Source organism: Pipra filicauda, unplaced genomic scaffold (genome assembly GCF_003945595.2).
Source record: "Pipra filicauda isolate LSUMZ 115617 unplaced genomic scaffold, ASM394559v2 scaffold200_size1382263_pilon, whole genome shotgun sequence".
Classification (NCBI taxonomy): Eukaryota; Metazoa; Chordata; class Aves; order Passeriformes; family Pipridae; genus Pipra; species Pipra filicauda.
The window spans coordinates 220920-245214 of record NW_024104311.1 but is presented as its reverse complement, the minus strand read 5'-3'; the positions used below and the strand labels follow the sequence as shown (position 1 = coordinate 245214).

At 38.3% G+C, this 24295-nt stretch overlaps 1 protein-coding gene across 2 annotated transcripts in view; it reads left to right on the top strand.

The window, feature by feature from the left end:
* LRRC1 (leucine rich repeat containing 1) overlaps nucleotides 1–22780 on the top strand; it is a 66317-nt gene extending 43537 nt beyond the window's left edge. For both annotated transcript variants that reach the window (XM_027724701.2, XM_039380778.1), the window contains 10 exons: nucleotides 86–142; nucleotides 1722–1785; nucleotides 2541–2615; nucleotides 4355–4499; nucleotides 7074–7192; nucleotides 8189–8272; nucleotides 16836–16951; nucleotides 17866–18038; nucleotides 19575–19711; nucleotides 21567–22780. In XM_027724701.2, the coding sequence (XP_027580502.1) occupies nucleotides 86–142; nucleotides 1722–1785; nucleotides 2541–2615; nucleotides 4355–4499; nucleotides 7074–7192; nucleotides 8189–8272; nucleotides 16836–16951; nucleotides 17866–18038; nucleotides 19575–19711; nucleotides 21567–21725 (1129 nt within the window). In that variant the 3' untranslated portion in view covers nucleotides 21726–22780. The remainder of the gene's footprint in view (nucleotides 1–85; nucleotides 143–1721; nucleotides 1786–2540; nucleotides 2616–4354; nucleotides 4500–7073; nucleotides 7193–8188; nucleotides 8273–16835; nucleotides 16952–17865; nucleotides 18039–19574; nucleotides 19712–21566) is intronic.
* Nucleotides 22781–24295: the final 1515 nt, after the last annotated feature.

Here is a 24295-nt window from a genome sequence, read left to right as displayed (position 1 = left end):
TTACAGCAATTTTGTTTTAAACTGTGTAAACACACACTTCTGAAAAGTAAGATTGTATTAAAATGTGTTTGTTTGTTTTTTTTAGTCTTTATAACCTGGCTTCACTGGAACTGAGAGAAAACTTGCTGACGTATTTACCTGAGTAAGTGACATTTTGTGTGTTTGATTATATTAACAAAATGTTCTTATTCTTAAAATCTGCTAACATGTGAAACTGAATGACAGCTAGAAAAATATTCAGTGCCAATTGACGACATGTATGAGATACAACCTTCTTTTAGCCACATCTAGTTGCATCCATTATTCCTAGTTGTACTTGATTATTTACTGGAGCTTGCAGTTTGTGTGGATTGGCTTTGCTCTATAAAAAATATTCAGTATAGAACGCAGCAGCACCAAACACTTCTTGCACTCATTGAACAAGCGTGTCTGCAGTGGGAGTGGTGGTTTGGGTTGTTCTCATGCTGAAATTTCATAACCGCGAAAGTAGGGTAACAAGATCTTGGAGATTTCCACTCTAGACCTTTTAAATAAGTGTTTGCGTTTGGGGCTGAGTAACCAAAAGCTTCTAAAACCTGGAGGCTTCTAAAGCCTCAGTAGCAAACTAGGCCTACTGATGTCTGAAGTCTGACTCCACCTACTGTGATTTTTGGGGAAAAAAGTTATATAGGTGTCTCTGTGTTATCTGTGGCAGAGGACTTTGTGGTCTTTTTTAAGATTAATTTTGTATCTTATATTTTGGGAATCCTTTTTGTCTGCCTAGAAGAAGCCTTTTCTTTCTCTAATGAAGGAGCTTCCTTCCTTCACTGACTGGCTGCTTCTTGCAGGAGCTTTGGTGACTCCTATTTTGCTTGTTTAGATAATCTAATAGATACTGTAAAAGATTTAACCTATTTTAATCAGAATCTCATCCCTAGTTGCTTTGGGTTCCTTTTTTCCTGTCAGTCTACCCACTGCCTTGGCTGTGGCTGTTTATAGCTGTGAGCCACAAGGCACTTTAAATGTCCGTGATCAGAAGATAGGAATCGCTAGCTAAGTTTTGTCATGCAGTGTCAGAATGAAACTATCGCGAATATTGACAGTTTTATTGCTCCTGGAAATTTCTGACTGCAAGTAACATAGTTGAGAAGTCTTGCTGGCTTTCATGCTACTGTGACTTTGGGGAAGGTAAGCAACAGACTGTTTTTTGAAGGAGAAGGGTGGCTCTCTGTGTCTCTTTATGTTCAGAGAACTTCTTTTACATCCTTTTGGGCTTCCCTCTGTTTACAGTCTTGAATCCAACCTGAAATACTTCAGAAAAGGATGGATCATGCTGAGAAGATAAATAATGGATTTATTGAGTCTTGAGTCACATAGTTACACTATGGGGAATTTTTGTCCAGTTGTATAACTGTAAATTTCCCCTAAAAATAAATCTAACTAACTGTACTAGACTATGTGGCATTTTCCACCCCAAGGGACTTACGGTTAAAATAAAAAAAAAAAAAATGATCTGATTGCCTGTTCTAAGTTTTAAGTTTCAAAGAAATACAGTTAGACTGACAAACCAAATTATTTTTTCAGTAAGGTATTACTGCAAATAGTCTATGCCTGGTAAAATAGCTGTCTGCCTTCAGTACACTGTAATTTGAAATTCAAGTTTCAGTAAAATGAGCTCATTCAAATACATAGGGTTTCTGTTGGTTTAGTCTAATGTGGTTTTGCTTTGACTTATCTCACAGATCACTTGCCCAGCTGCAGCGACTAGAAGAACTTGATTTAGGAAACAATGAACTTTATCACTTGGTAAGAGAACATGCCACTGAAAGTGCACATTGGTCTTGTTTTATGCATCATTTAGATTAAATAGGTTATATGATGTCCAAAATTGAAGAAAGAAAAATGTGTGGAGGGAGAGTCTTTTTGTATGCACAGATGAATTCTGGCAGTGAGCTGGTGATTCCTGTATCTGCTTAGTCTTGTTCAGTACAATATCACTTTACTCAAAAAACTGCTGGTGATCTCTAGAAAATGAGATCACTGCACAGTTTTTCTTATGGAAGTAAAAAGGAGTGGAAGGGCACAAACTCTTGTCTGCGCTTGCAGTTACAATGAATACATGGGCTTCTGTCAGGAGCTGGATGAGCTGAGCACAGATGAAAGCTCACTTATTTTCAGGGTGAGAGTAGGAATCTTTGTAAAAGGGCTGAGGCAAACTGTTGAGGTTTGCAGGGTCCTACATTGTCGCAGATTGATCTACCAAAAAGATATCTTTCATATCCCATGAAGTCTGACTCAATTAAATGCTGGATTTGCAGTTGATCAAGAGTGTGCATGCAATTTGTTAGTTAATGCCAGGTAAAGAATGGTAATTTGTTAAGCTATAGCAATTAACTTGTATGTCCCAAAAGCTTACAGTCACCCTTGCTGCATTTAATCAAGGTACCTCTAACTAGTGCTTGCATAAGAATTGGTTTACTTATATTGTAATTGCAAGGTGGCCATTTGTTTTTTACTTAAAGCTGCTATGCTACTTAACTTTATGATGTTTTATGTTGTAGCCAGAAACAATTGGTGCACTTTTCAATCTTAAAGACCTCTGGTTGGATGGAAACCAGTTAGCCGAAATACCTCAGGTAAAGATGAGCTCTACTAATACTGTTTTGAAGATGCTTTTAAAAGAAAACCTTTTCATTCATACATAAAGGGAAGTGCTTTAAAATGGAATAGATTTCTCAGTTCACTTTGCCTGGGTTTGGCTTTGGGTGTGTAAGGGTCTTCTCTTAATAAATTAATAAGGGATTGGCCATGATACTATATATTGTCAGAAATTTTCTTTTAAGCATTTTGTCAAAGGAATTGTTTCCTAATAGCTGCACTGTTAAATTTTTAGGATGACACACCCACCGTTTACAGTTCTTGCCCAATGATGAGGGAGCCACTAGCCATCTGAGCTAACCCTCACCTGTTTATCTATCTAAATTGCAGTTTTAATAGTTCTGAGTATGATTCCTTGCTTTTTGCAGTCATCTTCATCCACTGAAGCACAGTGTTAGGGAGAAGTAACAGAACTGTTGCTGTAAATAGAAATTTTGATTTATTCAGGCAAATCCCCTATCTGATATCACTCACAGGATGAGGGCCTTAGCATTTAAAGCTTACAGCACTCCAAATTTCCTTTTTTTAAGAACTGTTGATAACATGGGGGATGGGTCCTTTTCCCTTTTTTCCTTTACAGACATGTCAAAACCTGATTTTTCTTCAGTTCCTCCTGCAGTTTGCTGTTATTTCATATATTGATCAAATTGTCAACTGTGTACCTGGGAAATCAGTTACAGTTTAGTGGGCTTAGTTGACTTTGTTTTTGTTGGCTTGGCCTAATAATTTTTTAAGTAGAAATAATCATTTATAAAAGGTCAAGTTTGACTTTAGATGCTGTTTTTATTGAAACTGGCCGTTATTGTGTATTTTGTCTAATGGCCAAAAGATGAACTTGTAGGATAAAGGGTATGTGTATGTGTTTAATGAAAGATCCTCTTGAGAGGCAGATGTTTCAAAAGTAAAGGAACTGATCCTGTGAGTTAGGATCATGGCTGTCACTGTATGAAAATTTCATATATGTAAAAGTAAAGGGCAGTTCTGCCCCAGCTGTTCTCTTCTCTGAAAGGTGAATGACTAAAGTAAGAACTATTCTCAAGCATGTATAGAGGTGTCTGTGTACATGGGAAATGGGAGGGTGCTCTGATAGCTAGTAGGGACAAAGGCATTTCTCTGTCTAATTGTTGGATTACCATTGTAAAAACCTTAAGTAGTCAATAATAATTGCAGATGATGGCAGCATAACTTGGCAGTTCAAATATGCTTGCTAGAGCAACACTCCTAATTCCTGTTTCTACATTTGTTGTAGTTGGGAGATGTGAAGATATGAAATCCCTAGATGTCATGGCACGTTGCTGTAGCAGCCAGGAGAGACTAATCCTAATTTGCCTAGGGTTAATTGGGAGGGGTAGATTTAATTATGTGCAGGTTGATAATCCGCCTTTCTGAAAAAACAACTGTGCAGTCTACTTGAGGGAAAACTCCAGGTTTGGCTGCTGTTTGCCTCAGTGAGCTCAGCATCCCTTGTCTGACTACTGAAGGCAGTCTTAATAGCTAGAATAAGAAACTGTGACTAAATCACTTGGTTGGTTTAGCATATGTAAAGTGTAATTATTTACTTTTTTTTTCTGCATGTAGAGGTCATGTAGAGAACGGCCAATTTAGAGGTCATACAGATAATTGTTTTACTTTGTGGAATTTCATTGCAATGGTACATTTTTCAAATTGCTTTCTTACGTGTTTGAGCATGACTTAAATTTTTTGTCTTGTATTGCAGGAAGTAGGAAACCTGAAAAACCTGCTTTGTTTGGACGTTTCTGAAAATAAATTGGAATGCCTTCCTGAAGAAATTAGTGGTCTGACTTCTTTAACAGACTTGCTTGTTTCTCAGAATTTACTTCAGGTCTTACCTGATGGCATTGGTAAGTACAAGGTGAATGCTTTCACACAGAACCATTTAATCCATCATAAACTGGAAGTCACTTGCTTTCAAGTCTTTTGAAGTCTTTTTGTGCAAAAGATGAGCTTGTCTCAGGTTTGTTTTTTTTTCCTTTTACTTAGTATGAAATGCATAATTCTATTAACTTTGCATTTTTATTCTCTACATGACTACCTCATAATCCTCTTTCAGTCTTCACTTGATTCCTACCAACCAAAATAAAAATTAATATGTCCTTTTGGTTTCCACTGTATCCATGTCACCATCATAAACTCCTTTAACACTGTAGAATTTTAACTTGTAATGTGCTGTGGGTCACTTGATAAGACTGACTGACAGTATCACCATAGAAATACAGAATTTTTAATGGGGGATGTGTATTTCTCTCCAGTTGGACAATGTGATTAATCCTATACTGAACCCAGTGGATGACTGGTTGCACTTCAGCCCATTACTCCTTGCCCTTGAATATTCAAACTACAATCTTTCTGTGTCTGACCCCTTAGAAATAGGTTCAGTAACTGAAGAATATTTTCTGAAGCACTACCAGTGCCTTTTTTAAGGTACATGTTTTTACCCATGCAGTAGTTGTCACAAGTAGTCAGTGAAGCATTTTTTCTCTGCTGCTCATGAGCTGTTTTTCTGGAAAGTGTCACATTACAAGAGTGTACGAGTGTACTTTCTTGAGAAGACTTTTTTTTTCTTTCAAAATAAAGCTGTAGGATAAAGAGGACTTGTGAATGTGGTTTAACTACATCTAACATGTGGAAAAGAATGGACAGACCTTCCCCCTTCCCCTGTATGCTATATGAGAAAAGAAATGTTTCTCTAGAAGTTCAGCTTGGGGAGGTGGGGTGAGTCGTGTGGGTCCTACAGCTGGCTAATGTGTGTTTGATAGAGAGTTATAGCAGCCCGCTGTGATGACCTGAGCTGGCCAGCACAGTTGTTGTACATCAGAAATGGAGCTGTACCTTCTTAAATGTAACAGCCCATGAAGTCTGCTAGATAGAGCTTGTTGGCAGAAGTGAACCTTGCTGGTCTAATGTGAAAGCTCCTGGGAGTTGCTCAGCTGATCACTGAATTGGTGGTTGGATTGGTGGATCTGTAGAGCCCTTGAAGCAGGGCTCTCGTCAGCACCAGTGGGTCATGCCATGTCTCACCAAACCTCTAAAGCCCTAATGGAGCTGGCTCCAGCACCCCGGGCATCACCTCCTATTGAGGAAGCTGCTTCTGATGTCCAGCTGGGATCTTCCATGCTTCAATTTACAGCCATTGCTGTCTTACCTGCCACTACAGGGAGGAGTTTTCCTCTGTCATCTCTGTAACTGCCCTTCAAGTAGCTACGGGATATGTAGTTCCTAGATATCTCCTCGGCTGCCTCTTGGTGGGAGTCAACAAAGCCAGCTCCCTCAGCCTCAGCTCACATGTGCCCTGGCCATCTTGATAGCTTTCTACTGGACCCTCATCATTTGAACACGGGAAAGCCAGGACATGACGTGAATCTGAGAATGATTTTACAGGTGTGGTTTCACTATTTGCAGGTAGATGGGATATAGCAACTTCTATTGATCTGCTGACTTTAATTCTCCTAATGTAGTCCAGCTAGTGTTTATTTCTGGTGAGAGCTCACTGCTAGTTATGTTCAGCCTGGTGCCCTCGATAGTCTCCAGGTCCCTTCCAGTAGAACTCTTGTACAGCCCTCATTTCCCAGGCGGTGCTGGTGCACAGGTTTATTCTGCCTGGTTGCAGAGCTCTGCACTTCTCTGTGCTAAACCTTGAGTTTCTCTTTAGGTTTTTATCTTTCTGCATATCAGATGTCTCTTCACGATTTAGCATCAGCAGTGAATTTGATATGCCAGCCTATTACAGCTGTTTTGGACTATGTAGGGATGGCAGGGAGGTGTCAGCAGCTAGTGATATCTCCTGAATTCTCTGTCTTGGGCTCTCCCCATTCTGTTGCAAAGAAGAACAAGGTGAGCTTTCTGTGCTGAAATGGTATTTTGTTCTTCATGGGAAGACCACGTTCAAAGAAGTTTGATTTCTAGTCTAAAGAATAAAATTGGGTTTCATGTCTGACTAACTGGGTTCTATATGAGGACAAGGAGACCTTAATCCAGTTTGGGTTTGGGCTGTCACTTCACTGCAAGCCATTCTCACTGTAGCTGAGTTAGGTGTAGGTGATCTTCTGCACACTTTTTTATTAATAGATGTTGTATAATGGCGGAAAAACCTGATAATTTTCACGTGTTTATAGGCCTTTGGGTAGACACATCCTTGATATTTACCTGGAATATGTTCAGATTGCAAATTTATTGCAATTTTCTTAGGCTTAAATGTTGGATATGAATATTTATATTGAATATGAACTCAGTGATGTTAAAACTTCCTAATATAGTGCAAGCACCAAGTGAAGCAGTGCTTGAGTTCTTTTTTTTTACCTGAAAAAATTCATTGTTTTAGAGGATTTCTAGAAGTTTTGCAGCAGTAAAATTTTATGTAATTAAAGCAGGTACTGGAGGATACTAAACTAAAAAACCGCATTTTTCTTTCTGTCCAGGAAAATTGCGAAGGCTCTCCATTTTAAAGGTTGATCAGAACAAACTGATTCAACTAACAGATTCAATTGGAGACTGTGAAAGCCTTACTGAACTAGTTCTCACAGAAAACCAGCTGCAGGTAAACATGGTCATGGCTGCTCAAATGGTGGGTGGTAATAAGACCTGCTCTTAGGTGCTGAATCACTTAGCTCATTAGATTACTCACCCTTGCTCCTGCTAACTAGCAAGTTTTCTTTAAATGCATCTTATTTCTTACCTGTTCAATGAATGCTGGAGATCAAGTTGTGTGTAGTAACAATATGCCCTTCAAATGCTTCAGCAATTACATATTCATTCTTGAATCTTTCATGACCAGTAAGGGAATTGGAGCATGTGGAGTGCAGGTATCACTTACTTTGTTGTGTTTTTAATGGGGGGTTTGTGCTGTATTGTGTTATTGCCAATTTTTCCTGTGCATTATCTGGATCAGACTTGCTGGAACTGAATAGGAGCCCCGAGCGCTGCAGAGCTTCTGTTGTATTGCTCCTTGCTCTGCTGCTGTACTCCAGCCAGATATTAAATACGATATGTGGTCAGTTAAAATAAATAAGAATTCCTTCTGTTAGGTGTTTCCTTCCATTATTTTGGAACTGTCTTCACATGACACTGACACTTGGAGAGTAGATGTCTCTATAAAGATCTAGGTTTGAGCATTTAAGTTCAGTTGGTATGATTGAGTTAGGGTCATAAGTCTGATGGAAAGATGCTTCTCCATAAGTCAGTTCATAGCACCTAAGTTAGGAGATTGCTTCTCCATTAATTTGGAAAACCTGAAGTTCGATGATATGGGCATTCTGCATACGTACATTCTGTACACAGCTCTTGTGTGACTATTGTCTTAGTGCAGAGATATTTCATGAGTGAATTTGTATTAGAAACTGACATTCCTAGATATTTGTTCTGCAATATAAACCTTTAGATCTTCTTTGGAAGGTCTGGCAGTAAATGAGGACTAAGACACTTCAATTTTGAAAGTGGATCAGAATATTACTTAATTTTTAAAGTGAGAGAAGTTTTGTTCTGACTGTGTATTTACGAATTCTGTTTGCATTTTATTTTGTTTGTGTTGGCACAGTCCTTGCCGAAGAGCATTGGAAAACTAAAGAAGCTGAACAATTTGAATGCTGATAGAAACAAATTAACATCCTTGCCCAAAGAGGTAAGTTTTGTGCAGATGTGATAGTACAAGCAGAAGACTCTTGGTTTCAAATACCTACAAGAAGTAGCAGGCAGCTTTGGTGCACTGGGGATTCTTTCCAAACTGATCATAACCAGGAACTTGTCCATTAGATCCGAACAGCAGCTCTGGTGATTTGGTGGCTTGGAAGTGCAAAATGTCTTTGCAGTTGAACAGGAAGGCTTGGATCTAATTAGCTTGTAACTGGCAATTCCCAGTGTGGGTGTCAGGTCCAGCACTATTTGAACACTTGGACTTCTGGTAGGTGAAATGCATTTAAACACCAATATGCCTCTTGTGCATGTAGTATAAAAGTACTGTCAGCCTCTTCCTCACCTCACTCTAGGGAGCAATAGCAAAGGGAAAGTTTCATATTCTGAAAAGTGACTCAGAGACTGTCTTGACAGTCTTATTGAAGATCTCTGGACCGCTTTTGCCCTTAACTGTGAGGACCTGATGTGACCAATATACCTCAAATCTTACAGCTATGATCACTGGGACTTCTTGTGTATTGTAACAGTGGGTGGAATGAAATTAGGCTAGAGTTTCTGTTGTGAAACTAAGTGTAACGAAAGCCTTAGAAGTTTAATTCAGTTGTAAATTGTGGAAAGAGGTCAGGGAAAGCAGCATCCTGTGATTGGAGCATGGGGCTGTGAGTTGGTTCGGTTTGCACTACTGTTTCTCCGTAATCTTTGTCCAAGTAATTCTCCCTCTTAATTTTCTTATCTATCTATAACATATAGCTCTGAGTTTGAAGCTTTTCTTCACCACTTTCAGTTACTTCAAGAGCAGGAGGGATGTGTACTCAGGTGGCAGCCAATGGACAGAAATTGAGAGGAGTATCAGCTCTGGCTCTCTTCCTTATGGAGCTTGGACAGCTCAAGGAGGTGGTATGAGAAGGAAACAAAGTGGCAGGCAACTCGCAGATGGGAGAGGGGGGTCAAGCAGGGACAGAGGATGCTGCTGTGGCACTGGCAGTAACAATTCCAGTGTCCTGGGTTTGAGCTGCCACAGGCCAGTCACCTAATGGGGAGGGAAGAGAAGATGTGAGTACTGCAGTTTCTCTAGCAGGACAGTGTCTTCTCTGCAGAGGTGCCGCTGGTTCTGAACAGAAAACTGCAGAGGGTGTACCCAGACAGGTTCCATGAATGCTGGCAAGAGGCAAGACCCTGGGAAAACTGTGTTTCTGGGTTGGTATGTGATGACAATTTTGATCTTATGCTCATTCAGCAGAAAACTTTCCATGTCTGTACAAAGAACTTTAAGTTAATACATTACACAGGTGTCCTAAAATATCTGAACTTGAGATTTGTACAATTTTATGTCTACTCTACCTTTAAGCAGAATTGCCCTGAGTTCGTTATAGCATGTAGATTTTACTGGTAGACTTTATTTCCAGATTATCCATTAATAGCTTATGTAATGTATAAGCACTTTTCTTAGTGAAGTACATGATATTGGAGACAGTGCATGAGGGCAAGCAGTGTGGCTTGGACGGAGCAGGGACAGGAGCAGATGAAAGGAGAAGGCTTGATTTCAGAAGCAGGTAAAGCAGGATGAATATGGAACAGGTCTACAGGGAATAATGGAGCTGAGAGCTCAGTGCAGAACAATAAAGGGATTAATGCTGAGCGAGATACTGGAGACATGGAACCAGCAATGAGTTTCAGAGGTGGAAAATGTTGCTCAGTTGGTGAAGGAGTTGGGGATATCCAAGGGTGAAGAATGAGAGTGTGTGAAGAGGACATTAGTGCACATGAGAGGGACAGAGGGGGACAACTGAACAGCAGTGGGAGGAAGTCAGGAATGAGCCTGTGTTTGGAGAAGGCGGATAATGAGGAAATGGAAGGTAGTATCTGGAATGAGGTGAGCTGGGGAGTTGATGGAGTCCAGGAAATTAAAATGGGAGAGGGTGGTTCCCAGGGAGCTTGGCAGAGAAACAGAGGAAGCAGAGTTCCTTGACTCCCTATCCACTTCTTTGAAATAGAATTTTTATTTTTCCTTTAAAGGTGCCCACACCAATATGTCTGATTCATTAGAGCAAATACTGAAATTAATGTAATGTAAGATTTTATATTTTGCTCTGTGGATTTTTAATTTTTAATTGTTTATTTTTAAAGGAAGTCAGTCCTTCTCTAACTGGAGGGTCATGTCCACCCTCTAGATCAGTGCATTGGAATTCCAAGCTGGTAATGTGACAAATAGAAAGCATAAACCACCGATGCAATAGGTTGTCTCAAAAATACTGTTAATGTGCATGTATTGCAGAACCTGCCGTCTAGCTAACGAGGCTTTTCAGTTTTTCAAGTTTCAGTTTGAATTCCTTGAGCTTAGGCTGTGCAGTAAAATGCTTTTCCCTCTTTAGATTGCCTTCTAACAATGCTGAAATGCTAGTTTCAAAAACAGAGGAATCTACTGCTCTCTGCTCATGTTTTCGTCTGTTCCCGGAACTGCATTTTCTTTGTATAGTGTTCTTCTTAACCAATAGCATTGTGCTTTAAACTAAACATGAACATTTCTGTAATGTAATTTTTCTGGTTAAAATTCAGAGGAATTCAGTGAAGAGATATGTTTCATAGCTCTAAAAGAAAAATGTTCTGTGTAAACTGAGTGCACAGGTATAACAAGTACTGTTTGTTGTTACGCAAAGCATCCACAGGAGCAGCTTCAGGTGTGCTGATAATGGCAGAGATCCCAATTCTCAGTTTCCCTTTGGATGGCAGGGAGGAACAATTTGGTGTCTTGGGTGAAGTGTTCGATTTCCATTTTCCTTCTCATCATTACTGACTTGGAAAAAAAAGTAATAGAAAATGCATTGGTAGAACACTTAAAGAAAACTGAAAAATGCGTCACCCTTTTTCTGTCTGTTGGAAGGCTCTGCTTGACAGTGAGAGAATCATACTATATTTTCCATTTATTTTCATCCTAAACCAACTAATTAATACTTAAAGCCAGGCACAAGCTTCTGACAGTAGTCATTTTCAATACCCATGCCTGCTGTGTGTTGCTTAAGATGTCTCCTGAGACAGTATGGTGAAGACTGAGGTCTTGGACTTTTGCACGTCAGTCAGTGTTAGTACTTGTACACTGGTTCCCCCTTCACAGAAGCAGAGCCAGATGCAGAAGTAGAGTGTGCACCACAGATATTTTTGTTAATTTATCTTCCCCTCTTTTCCTTTAGCTGTTTTCCTTACCTCTTTCATTCTTCCCCTGCCTTACAGAGTGCTAGAACACTGTGCATTTGTGGTCTTCATCCTTATAAGTAATGGGTGTATGACAGGCTATTACTGGTTTCTGTTGGAGAGGGACAAAGACACGGAGTCTGGTAACATGCATGTAAAAAAAAAAATTGGAAAAAATGGGAGAAGAGCACATGTAACCAATACAGTATCTGCTTGCTGGTATCTCTCCTTTCATTCAGAATTATTCCTGTAGCAAAGAGAACTTTTATACATAGGATGGCAGAAAGTATGTGCCTGCTCTAATGTGTCCTGGTGAGATAATCTCTGAGTTCTAGCTTTTCTGAGGCAGTGTAGGGTTTTTTTTTGTAGTTTTGGGGGAAGGGTGTCGGGGGGAATGTTGGTTTGATTTTGTTTTGTTAGCAGTTTAAGGGAATTGGCTTTTGGTTAAATCTGTTAAACCATTACATTGCCAGATTGTTTCAAGGCACGTTTGTAAAACCATTCTCTATCTTTTGGTGTAAGATTTCTGACTTGGGATTATTGAGGAGTTTTTATGCAAATACACCTTCAAAGTTTCCTGGTTCAGAGGTTCTTCTGTATTGTGTGCCAATAAAGGTAAAATGTGGAACAGCTGAATGCATGACCAAGACTTGAGTCACTGACAGATTTCATTTTCATTATCTCATCTTGTAGCTTGATCCCTCTCTTACTGAACCAAGTGGTGAAACAAACTTCAGCAAGAACTGAGAATGTCTAAACCTGTTCATAGTTAGAAATGTTTTTCCCCTTAAACTTGAAAGACCTGCTTGGTGACTCTCAGGCATTGAAATCTCACCCTGGCACAGGAGCGCTGGTGAAACTGGTGTGTTGATTTTGGCACTTGCATAAATAACCTCCTTGGAATGTTTTCCAGCTTTTGTTAATGAGTCTTTACAACCTGCAGAGATCTTGTAACGTGTCCTTCCTGGCTCTGAGGTATATTGTGAGAATTATTATTCCAGTAGGTAAAACTGCAGGTATTTTTGGCAGTAACCGTCTTTTAATTTTGTTTTTCAAATAAGTGGGACTGCTTTGTTGTTTCTGGTTTTAACTTCAGATGTCCTGTCCCTTCCCTCATTTGTGTAAAAGTATGTGTTTGTGCATCTCAGAGGGAAAAAAGGCACTGAGGAAAAATGCAGGAAAACTTGTCTTGAGACAGAGGGCGGAGCAGCTCCCTTGCTATGCTCCTCCTCCTCTACTATTCACCAGTGGTGCAGGGGGTGTTGAAATGAGTTTGCTGAAGATTTTCCTAGCCAATTTAAAGTTATTAATAACTGAATAATAGTTAATAATAGTGAATTGGCCGGTTTCTTCCACCTCTAAATGTATTCTATGCTTGCAGTTAAAGAAGTAGTATACTTTATGTAGAGCCAAGGAAAATTCTGACCTTGTTTACTTTGAAACCAAACAAAATTTTGGATGTGACACTCTGGAAAAGGTTTTATAACACAAGAGGAACTGTGTTTAAATTGCCAATATGTTTATCAGGCTTGTATAAACCTTGTGAGAGTTCTTGACGCTGACAGCTGTTTTGAGAGTTGAATAAAAGAGATGTGTCATTGGACTTTAACTAGTCACATGCTGAAGAATAATGATTATAGTATTTGTCATAATATCGTAATTTTTTTCATTGCTTATACCTGTGTGAAAGATGCTAACTGGTAAAGGACAGGATAATTGATTCATAGCTTTTGAGTAGTTAACAACTGCTGGTATATACTTAAGAGTCAACAGAAACAAAAGCAGAGAAGTGATGTGTTAAGACTTGCAGTTCTAGAGGACTGTCTAAGATGGACTAGTAGCAGGTATATGAATGTCAAAAAAGCAGGGGGCTGAAGTGCTGAATGCTTCCCATGATCAGAACATAGTGGGGAGCTTTAGTAGCCAAGATGACATACTGCCTATGTACGTCCAAACCTTACTGCTTCTCCAGAACAAGGAAGCTGTTAGAAAGATGAGCCTCAGACTGAGATAGAAGGAAAGATCAGAAAGGTCCTCCATAGGTATAGTTTTGTGTGGAACCCAGAGGGGTCCTAGTGATGCTCATCCTCTCAAGCAAGTCCATCTGAATTGCAAATATGCAGTTTTATTCTGACTTCATAGTATCAGTGATCTTGAAATTAGCACTTTGTAGTAATGACCATTTTCTACCTGACTGATGTGTGGGTTTTGGTTTTGGTTTTTATCTAGGCTTACTGTTGGACTTGGTGTGATGTGACAAGGGAATAACCCTTAAATTAAAGTTGCTAAAATGAACTAAATCTCAGGAGTATGACTTAGACATGCACAACTCGTTTGAGATCTTTTCCTGATGTCTTGCTCACTGCAGAAGAATGTGAGGACTTCTTTAAGCCTCCAGTCCTTGGAACAGTTACTCATGTGCCTAGAACTAAGCACATGCTTGTCCCCATTAATTGAAGTCTGTGCTTGAAATGAATTGTGTGCTTAAGTGTTACATGGGCTTGTGGCCTCAACTGTGTACTTGGTGCATATGCTGTGGTTTGGCAAAGTTTGTTGTAAGCATGTGATCAGACCCTTGGAAAGCATGGCTCCTCCCCAGTTAATGACTCTCAGCCAAACCAGCGACGTTCTGATACCGTATTACTTCACGGTGGTCACAGCAGTGTTTTCCTTTCAGCATGCCATGCAGTGTGTGCACTTTGCCTCAGTGGTACGACTTCATGTTCAGGTTTTCAAACGTTGGACCTGACATCTTTCTGTACTGCTGGATGGGTGCCATCTTTGTTTGAAATGACAAAGATTTTAGTTTATTTTGAACTGTCAGCTTGTCTTTTTTTTCTGTGATATCTCACCTGATACTGCTCGTTAGATGCTGTCTTCATTTTCTAAAACAGTTACTTAAAAAAAATTCAGTGTCTCTTTTTTTGTCTACCCCACTACCCTAGGAAAATTCACTACCTCTGAATGAAACAAAACCTTTGAACAACTGCCTGTTGAGTGATAGTGCAAAGTTAAATTAACAGAAGTTAAAATAATTTAGGAGTTGTAACCCTCTTTTTGGCAGTAAAAAAATGTGTGTTCTGTCTCCCATTTGTTGGCATGCTCTTGTCCATGTATCCAGTATGGATAAAGAAAAATAAATTGAACATCTTTTGTATTTTCTTAATTGTTAGCCGCTTGGAAAATTATGGGTCAGGTAAATTGATAACCCTGTAAGTATTATTCAGTCCACGGCTCTACTGTTACCTTTCATTAAACTGCTTTAAATGCATGATGACTCGGGCCGTCCGATTCCACTGCTGCATTTTTCCATTGTCAGAAGTATAGAAGTTTTGGTCTCATCAGGGCTGCATGGCTTTCCCTTGTTTGTTTGGCTAAACTGTTTGGATCTCCATGCTCCAAGACTGAATAACGCAAACTTCATTCATGAAAATCTAACACCTTGTGTACACTTAGGGCATCACTTACCAGCTCATCAACATTCACTAATTGTATTTCTTGCTTTTCACAGCTCCTCGTGTTAGAAACACCAATTAGACACTTAGTGTGTATATATATTTTTTTTTAAATGGCACTGTATTCTGTGAATATGTGAAGGCACATTATTTAAGAATCTATACACGCTTTAATATGAGTAGCAGAATTCTTGCATTAAGAAAGTTTGCTCACGATTTGAGCACTGGTTTCTAAGGGCTTTGATTCACAAGCTAAAATGGCTAACAAGGTTGATGCTTCTGTTGTACACACAGGACCAGGAAAGCTGGTAATCTTGTGAAATAGCTGCATTCTTTAAGAGTGCAGTGATTTAGGGGAAACATCACAGATTTTTTTTTGTCAAGAGAATGTTGCATTGTAACTTTTTGCTGTAAATAGCTTGTGAATCAGAAGCCTTGAGCAGCTGATTGCTGCTTTCTTCCATTAAAAAGCATTTATGATACAAAGGAAGGTGAATGGTGTATTTGTTTTATTTTGTAGTCGGAGTTGCATCCTTTTAAAAATGGCTTTTTCCTTGTAAATAGTGTAGGTTAAATCAACATTATTTTTACTTCACCAATTAAAAATCTTTCATGGTAGTTGTTTGTAATCTCAAACTTGGATTTGGACTGAATTGTGGATTTTGCAAAAACACAACTGACAGTTAACAAGAACGCATGAATAATTTCGGCTCAGATTTGGGGACTCCTGAGCACAGTGTAGCAACATGCTGGCTATATTTTGAGAGGAAACCCTTCTTAGATGTGTGTGACTATAGAAGTCCTCCAGTTTTTGAACTAAGCTCTTCCACTACGTTTGGTGTCTATAGCTAGATTCCAAGTCCACTTTACTTGAAAGGTTCCAAAGGCATTGGGATATTTTGCCTCTAATACTTGGAGTAAGAAAAGAAACGTCTTTTTTTCCTCTTCTTATGGTGGGTTTTGGAACACGCAAACAAACAGCAGTGCTTTTTGAAAACTCCGTATGATAAGCAAACAAAGGTAGGTTTTCTTTGTGAATAGGAACAAAGAGTTACTTGAAGCAGCTTTTGAGTTACTACAGCTAATAATCTTGATGTTTATAGGAGTAGCTCCTTCTGGAACATAAAACTGGAATATGGTTTTTTAAAATCAAATATAGAATGTTTATTTTTCTGAAGACATCTACTTCTGGTGGAAAATATAGGTATTTTAAGGGTAAAACGGAAAACTTACTATCTTTTGCACCCAGAAAACTAGCTTAAGAATGCAAATGCTTACATTTGGATAAATGGGTAGAGACAGAGGATATTAGATTACAATAGATTAAAGAAGACCAATTCATATGGGAATCATCTTGAAATGAGATACTTTTAACGACTCAGGGCATCAAAGATTTTACTCAGTCTTCTGCTTCTTGTGAACTCTTCATTACTCTTTGTGGCCTCAATAAATGTTGGGAGTTGGTTGGTGTGTTTAGCATTTTGCTTTGCCAAAAGCCCCATTGTTTGTACCTAAGTTACTGAGAGGAAAGAATGAATTAATATGTAAAATGCAGAGCTAGAAAAAGTTAAGGGTAGGGGGTTTTGTGAGTGTTGTCTACAGAGTAGCCTGTGTGTGATTACTGGTTTTTTCCTTGTGTAGAAGGCTCTGAAAGGTAGGTAGAATGCAACCTATTTGTAAAGATACAGAGATACAGATGTTCAAGACATGGCTCCAACAGACTTGCTTCAGGTCAGACTTCTTTTAAACTAACACTTGTTTGCAGTCTGTACCTCTGGGTGAAGTGTCTGGCAGGCATTGTAGCTTGAATGTGCTGTGGCATACTCTGTGACCAGTACTGCATGCCTTTGTTATACTGTCGTATGGCAACAAAACCAGACTTTTCCCCCCCCCTCTTCTCTGATATAGGTTGGGGGCTGCTGCAGTCTTAACGTATTTTCTATACGTGACAACAGATTATCTCGAATTCCTTCTGAAATTTCACAAGCCACTGAACTTCATGTCCTGGATGTTGCTGGAAACAGGCAAGAGATTTTTGTTTTTCATGTTCTTTTGCTGTATTTACTCAATTCTTTCTGATAGCAAAAGATACTACCTCTAAGAATGAAGTAATAAAAACCAGTTATGACATTTATGTTAGTGTTATGGTTGAAATTCTGAAAGTAGTCTTTCCCCTTGGCCAAAAGTAGCATAAATTGTGTGTTTTCATGAGTGTGATTTTTTTGATTACTTTGACTCTGAGGAAGAGATAGGATTTTAAAAAAAACCGTCTGGATTTGTATATTTCGGAGTTGAAACTGAGAATCTAGGCAACTGCTAGAGCTTCAGCTGAAACTACCAGCCATAACACTGAGTAACACTAATATCGAGTGTCTTATCTTTGCAATACAGTGAAGGTATCAAGGAAAGCCAGTTTGACCTTGTAGCTTCTCATCAGTCTTAGTGTGCTTCAGACATCAACATGCAAAAATGAGTGGATTAAAGCATAAACCAACAAATTAGTTTAGTTGCTTAGTAGGGAGTTAAATGAAAAAACAAAAAAAGGAGGAAAAGCAAATGTTATTTCTTCTATGCAAAGTAATTGTCTCAGAGGCACTTACATGTTACTGGTCTGACAGTTGTTTATGTGTAACGTTCCTGAGCAGAGGCAGCCGTCTGCCTTCCAGGGCATTTTACTGCAGTAGAGAAAGCTCAGCATAGTTTTACCTGTTACTCACAGCTACAGAGGATTATGGTATAAAGTTAAGCTGCAGATTTATTTTTTTTCTAAAGAACGGAATAGTTGGAATTGATGACTACTGCAATGCCTTTTATTAGAGGCAATAATTTCAATCCTATTTATTCTAACTCAATGATATATACTTAAGTCAACTTCATGAGTCTCTACTAAGTCTCCTAGAGATTGCCCTGACTTTTTTACTTTTTTTTTTTAAACTAGGCTGGCGTATCTTCCCCTCTCACTGACTACCTTAAAGCTGAAGGCTTTGTGGTTGTCTGATAACCAGTCCCAACCTCTACTGACATTTCAGACTGACACAGACCCTGAAACAGGAGAAAAGATTTTGACATGTGTATTACTTCCTCAAATGCCTTCTGAGCCTGTTTGCCAAGGTGAGTGTGTAGAGTCAGCTTTTCATTCTGTATAGAAATATTACTTCTTTGTTTACTTTGTTGTCTGTTCCATAAAGGTTTGTAAACGATTCATAAGCTCTAATGAGCAGAGTACCAAAGTTCTGGTTGAATTTTCACTATTAAACTTTTTTTTTTTCTGTAATCAGTCTTCAGAAGACTTGAAAACTTGGCAGTAAGTGTTACTGAAAATACAGTGACAACAATAAATACAATACATACAATAAATAAAATACAGATCTGAAAGAAAAAGACTTAGATCATTATTCTGAGGCTTGCCAGTGGGCCATGTAGTGGTGTCCATATTTGTGCACATTGATTATACATCTTAAATACATATATATGTTGTGAAAATTAGTGCCTTTCTGCTTTTTTTTAACCAGAAAAATGAATTGCATAGCGAGTAGTAAGCAGTAGACATTTTACTTTTTAGCAAGCTAATTTTCTTTCAAGCAAATATGCTGTACAATAACTTTATTATATTAATTAACAAGTGTAGAATTGCATTATAAGCTGCGTTTACCTTTTGTGTTGAAACTTGCCTCTGGGTCAGGTGGAACCATAAACTCTTTTTCACTGTTGGCTGGGTTGCTGCTCCAGTAACTTTTGAATGCTTTTTGTCCTCAAGTTTTAAAGCTGTGTGTGAACATTGGAGGGGATTCGTCTGAGCTAATATTTAAACTTCTGGTGTAATCACTGGAAAGTAATTTATCCCATGCAAGAATGGACTTTAAAAGAAAATCATGTAGATTCTTCTCCATTGAGTCCAAAAGGGGCCTGAGGAGAAAAGTTCAGCTGTAGATATCTGTATTGTAGGTACCCAGGCTTAATTCCAGTGTTTCAGTCCTGTGTGGCTGGAGCAAATAGAAACCATTGAAGCAGCAGGAGTGTAGAAGTATTTGTTTTATCTCAGCTTCTGGATTTTAAGAATACAAATTCCATGAAGAATTAAAATAAGTAAATGAATCAACCTGTTTAGATTTAGAGAAAATTAAGCTACTTCAAGAAGAGGAACTGAGGTAGACTGACTTTCTCTAAGGACCACACTACTAGAAATTAGATTTCCGCCTCTCCAGGTGAATTTCATAGCTTCAAGCAGAGAAGGCTTGGAATTAGGATTGTTGGATGTGTATGCTTGATAGTATTAAAAGGATGAAGTCAGTAAAAGCAATGATCCTGTGTTAGGAAATCCATTTAGTGAACTGGCTAATGTCAGGTGGCAGCCATGATCCAGAAGAAAAGCCACATATATTAAATTATATAATCAACACTCTAAAATCTGAAACAGTCCAAGTATAGAAATATCTCATTTATGCATAAACTATTTAGTGTGTGTCCTCAATAACAGAAAATAAATGCAAGTTCTTTTTTCTGCCAAAAAAAGTAGAAATAACCACTTGTAAATCTTGAATGAGTGATTAGTTGGTTATTGCAGTTATTGCCAATATAGCATGCTGATTGTGTGGGTTCACATGCATTTTGCTGTGAATCCTGAGCTGCATCTTCCTGTTCTAACAGATAACCTACCACGATGTGGTGCATTGGAGAGTTTGGTAAATGAAATGTCAGATGAAACATGGAATGAGCGGGCAGTGAATCGAGTCAGCGCAATTCGCTTCTTAGAAGATGAAAAAGATGAAGAGGATAATGAAATGGTATGTTTTCCCAGCCTTTGGATACCTGCAGACACTATGACTTTAATGCAAAAGTGTAAAAAGTATCTGAGCATTCTTGCTGTAAATATTTCAGCTGTGACTGCTGTTTTGTGTGTACATTTGTAGCAGAAACTCTTCATGTTGACTGCTGAAACTTTTTATATTGACTTTAAATGCCTTTTTTCTTTTCTGCTTTGAATATAGCTTTTATATTCTGATGCAGGGCAGTCTTTGTTTTGCTTTGTTTTCCTCTGTCTGCTCAGGATGTTTTCTTTGCAGAAAGAAGATAGGATCTTTCTCTGCATCTTTGAAGCTTTACTGCCTTAAAGTATTTAGGGTCTAATTTAACATTCCAGCACTCTGGCATGTGTCTCCATTAAGTTTGCCATCGTTTGTCTCTCTGATTTCTATTTCCTATCTTTCTTGCTCTCTTTCTTTCTTTTTTTTTTTTTTCTGAACTCCACCATTTGCCATGAAACAACCAGTGTGTCCATAAACAGAAAAAATGTTGCTCATTAGTTTCCCACTTAAACAAAGGATGTGGGAACATCTGTCACTGTACTTATAAGACCTCTCCATTAAGTTGGACTCTGCATGTCCTGAAGATCAAAATGCAACGTGATCTGTAGTTTTACTAACTTCTATTAACAATTATAACTCTTTGTAAAGAATAAGACTTCTTCAATCACGTTTCCAGTTTACTTCTCTGATGCTCTAAAAAGTTGCTGGTGATCCTCATTAGATCTCAGCTTGAGATACTTCAGGGCACTGTATGGATTGTTTTACTTTAAAAAGTGACTATAAAAACTTCTAGTTAGTAAGGTAAATGAACAAATAAGGTAGTTGCTTACTCCAAAGCAGCAGAAACTAGATGTCTCTTAACAAGCATCGTTCGTAGACTGACTAATAAGCGAGTTCAGAATAATGCTGCTTAAAAACTGTGCCAACCTGAGAATGTCCATACAGTAGCGAGGGCTCCTGTGTTAAAGTCAACTGCTTTCAGTCATGGTATTACAGCCTGATCTGAGGCAAGGACCTTTTTAGGGGAAAAAAGGGTTTATGATCATACTGGGGAGAAGGAAGGGCAGATTTCCAAAGCAGTCTTGACTAAAGCATCCATTTATGGGTCATCAGTTCATCCATAATGTGCACAGTTTACATGTATGCCACTAAAAAGTAACTGCATGTATACGTTTATTATACGTATTTTATATTTGTGGTGTTCTGTTGGTCTCCAACCTGGATGCTAACTGCAGTTTTTGTAAATTTTGTTTTCCTTGTAAAGGTTTCAGCACAATGATGTTAGACATTCTTGTGTCTTAAGAGGGGAGAGAAATACTCCCTCTTCATCCTCTCAGGACGCTTGTTCTCAATTGACAAGAGAACCAAACTGTGTGGTGGGGCTGGAAGACATACAAAACCTCACACAAACATGTATTTGATGCTCTTGTGGGATTCTTTCAAAATCAGATGAATGTTTTCTATTTGAAATGTGATCTTAAATCACTTACATGCTTTTGGGAGAAAAAAAAATCCCCAACTACATTTATGAAAGAATCTTCACTTCATAACTTGTAATTGTACTTCACTTGAGTGGCTTTCAGATTAGTAGGCCAAAAGAGGAAAAAATTTGCTTCTAGACAGTTCTTAAAACCTCTTTCACTATCTTCATAAACAAGCAGCTATGAAAGGCATATTCAGCACAGAACATCATAGTTTGAAAAGGAAAAGGGGGGATAAAAAAGAAAAAGAAAGATACCTAATATTTGGTATGTGAATGCTGAAGCCTTGAAAGTGTATGTTGTTTTTGCAAAGAGACGAAGGCAAAACCACTTATTGCACTGTTTATTTTTAGAGAACACTTCTAAGGCGAGCCACTCCACACCCTGGAGAATTAAAGAACATGAAAAAGACAGTGGAGAATTTACGGAATGATATGAATGCTGCTAAAGGACTGGACTCAAACAAAAACGAGGTCAATAATGCCATTGACAGAGTGACCACTTCCGTGTAGAGTTTCATCTCCAGGTTTTGCCTCCTGTGTCTTCCCCTGCTGTTGAAATGTTCCTGTCGTCTTCTGGGACCTCACTGAGCCCCTTTTTGTTTTTAACCAGAACCTGATTCATCGTCTCCATACACGTGAAAAATGCGGCCCACTGGAAGAAAGTGCCTTATTTCATCCAGGCAGTGAACCAATAATTTCCAAATCAATATTGTAATTTTAGTAGTCCTAGGCTTTTTAAAGTTTAATACACTACTGTATGCAAAATACAATATTTTTGTCTTAAACACAGGGGAAATAATGCTTTTCTTTTCCAGAGTGCTGGGATATCTTCTTCCCAGTGGCTGGATGTGCTGGTGAGAAATATAGTTTTGTGGGAAATTGATACACTTTTTTATTTTTTTGGCAGCTCAGATGGTGTAAATTTTAAATTTTTGTATAGGACTTTCATAACAAGATGATGTATTTCATTTTTAAGAGAAAATTTATCTTGAGCGGTACATATTTTAGTATTTGTGGAAGAGAACAAGTTTCATGGACAGCTGTATCATTTGTTTGTACCACCCATTGTGCCTTATTGTGTCTTGTATGTCATATTAGTCTTAAATATAACAATTTTTGAGGAAAGTGAGTAGATTTGGTCTCCTGCTTTAGATATGTCTTTCTTTTCAGACTTTGGGAATTTTACAGCAGAGAACTTTATGTTTATATTATGGAATCTTAGGTCATGAAGCACAAATGTTAGTTTTGTTGTAAAGAGAATTAAGATTTAAATGACCAAACTGCTATTGTTTATTACATAATGCACTCACACTTTAACTTAGTTGTAATGAAACATCTTGGTTTGGATCCCGTGTTGCATTGCAGTCACTAGAAGTTCATGCTTCCATTGTTTTTTTCAAATGTGCCATCTGTAAAATAACTTAAAAAACAGCACGATAGACTTTCAGAAGCACAGTATGAAACTAGTTTTATGTATTACACAAGAAAGCATGATTCTTTAAACTGCTTTGGTGGTTTTATAAAAATATATAAAACCATAATAAAAAAAATCTTTGAAAGCTTCAGTAGATTCATTGTATCATTAAAACAGCAATTAAAGTATCAATTAATACTGGAATTTACTATCATTGTTGCTGTGTTGCACTTCCAGTGGTCCAATGCTGATTTCAAGGTCTTATTAAATCTGTGGGTTCTGGTTTGTTTCTAAAGGTAAGTATTAACTGAATTCGGTAAATAACAGTTTTGCAAAAGGCTGATAAAGATTGTTGGGTCTCTGGGTTGTGTATGTGCCATGAGCTGACAAAGACCACTGACTGGTTCAGTGCAGGGACTTGAGTAGTCAGAGTTCACAGCAAAAATTTCACATATTTGGTGTGAGATGATACAATGAACCCATATTGAACAAAATGAAATATCTGGCACTTCATGAGTGGCTAACCACACCCCTTCTGCTGCTGAATGTTTCTTCCAGAAAGTGTGAATTGTATGAGGATTTTTGGGAGAAGATAGGAAAAGAAGAGATCAGGGAAGTCCTAATAACTTGTGTTTTCAAATTAATACCTGCAATATGTGATAACTTTTTGCTTTAACTTTTTAAATTTTGATTTGAAGCTTTTACAAAAGGCACTGCTTTCTTTTTGATATTGAACAGGTAGGTATTGCAAGCCATCTGCAAGTGTTTAAATCTAATCTGGCACAATACGTTAATTTTCATTTCTCATCCCAAAGATTCCTCATTTAAGCTTAAAAACATGGTTTCTTTGCGGGAGATGCTGCAGGTTTTTAGGTATTAGGTCAGTTCAGGGGTAGTGCAGTTTTATTCTTTCCAAGGCAGAGCTCTCCTGGTTGTTCTCGGTAAGCCTCTGTTAAAATAAAACCAAAAAGAAAATGAGCTTTTGGTACAGCTGACTCCAACCCTGGATAGAATTTTCTTTTTAAAGTACTTAATGGAATTGACACAACAAAAGTTTAAAAATGTACCCAGAGTGCAAGTAAACCTCAACAAACCCATTTGAGATGGAAAAGTTTTCCTAAAATAGACAGTTCCTAAAATAGCCAAAGGCAGCAAGACTCTGTGATGCCAATTTTTCATTTGGAAGCTGTGGTTTGTTTTGTTTTTAGTGTCTGCTCCATCAGCAAGATGAATGTGTAAAGCCTGGGTTTGGGCCTTGCCTGACATGCCACCAGATGAAAATAATTAACTGCCCCTGTGCACCTACTCCCTCCTGCTACAGGCAGAACAAGACGTAAATCTTGTTATAACTCTGTGATAGGTGCTTGGTTGCTCGGCAGTTGCTTTTTATACATTCCAGCAGGCTTGTGGAGACTGTGCTGCAGCCCACAAACCTACCAGAAGACAGGTTTGCTGCATCTGCTTTGGCATGAAGTAACTGGTCAGCAGTCAATTTTTTTTTATATGTTTATTTTGTTTGTTTGGGGGTTTTGTTGTGTTTTTCCTTTGGGTTTTTGTTTGTTTTGTTTTTGTTGTTAATAGTGAGAGGAATATTTGTTGTGCTTTCTCTGGCTGTAGAAAAATGGGTGAACCAGGCTTGTTGCCTTCATTTGGGACAGTTTCACAC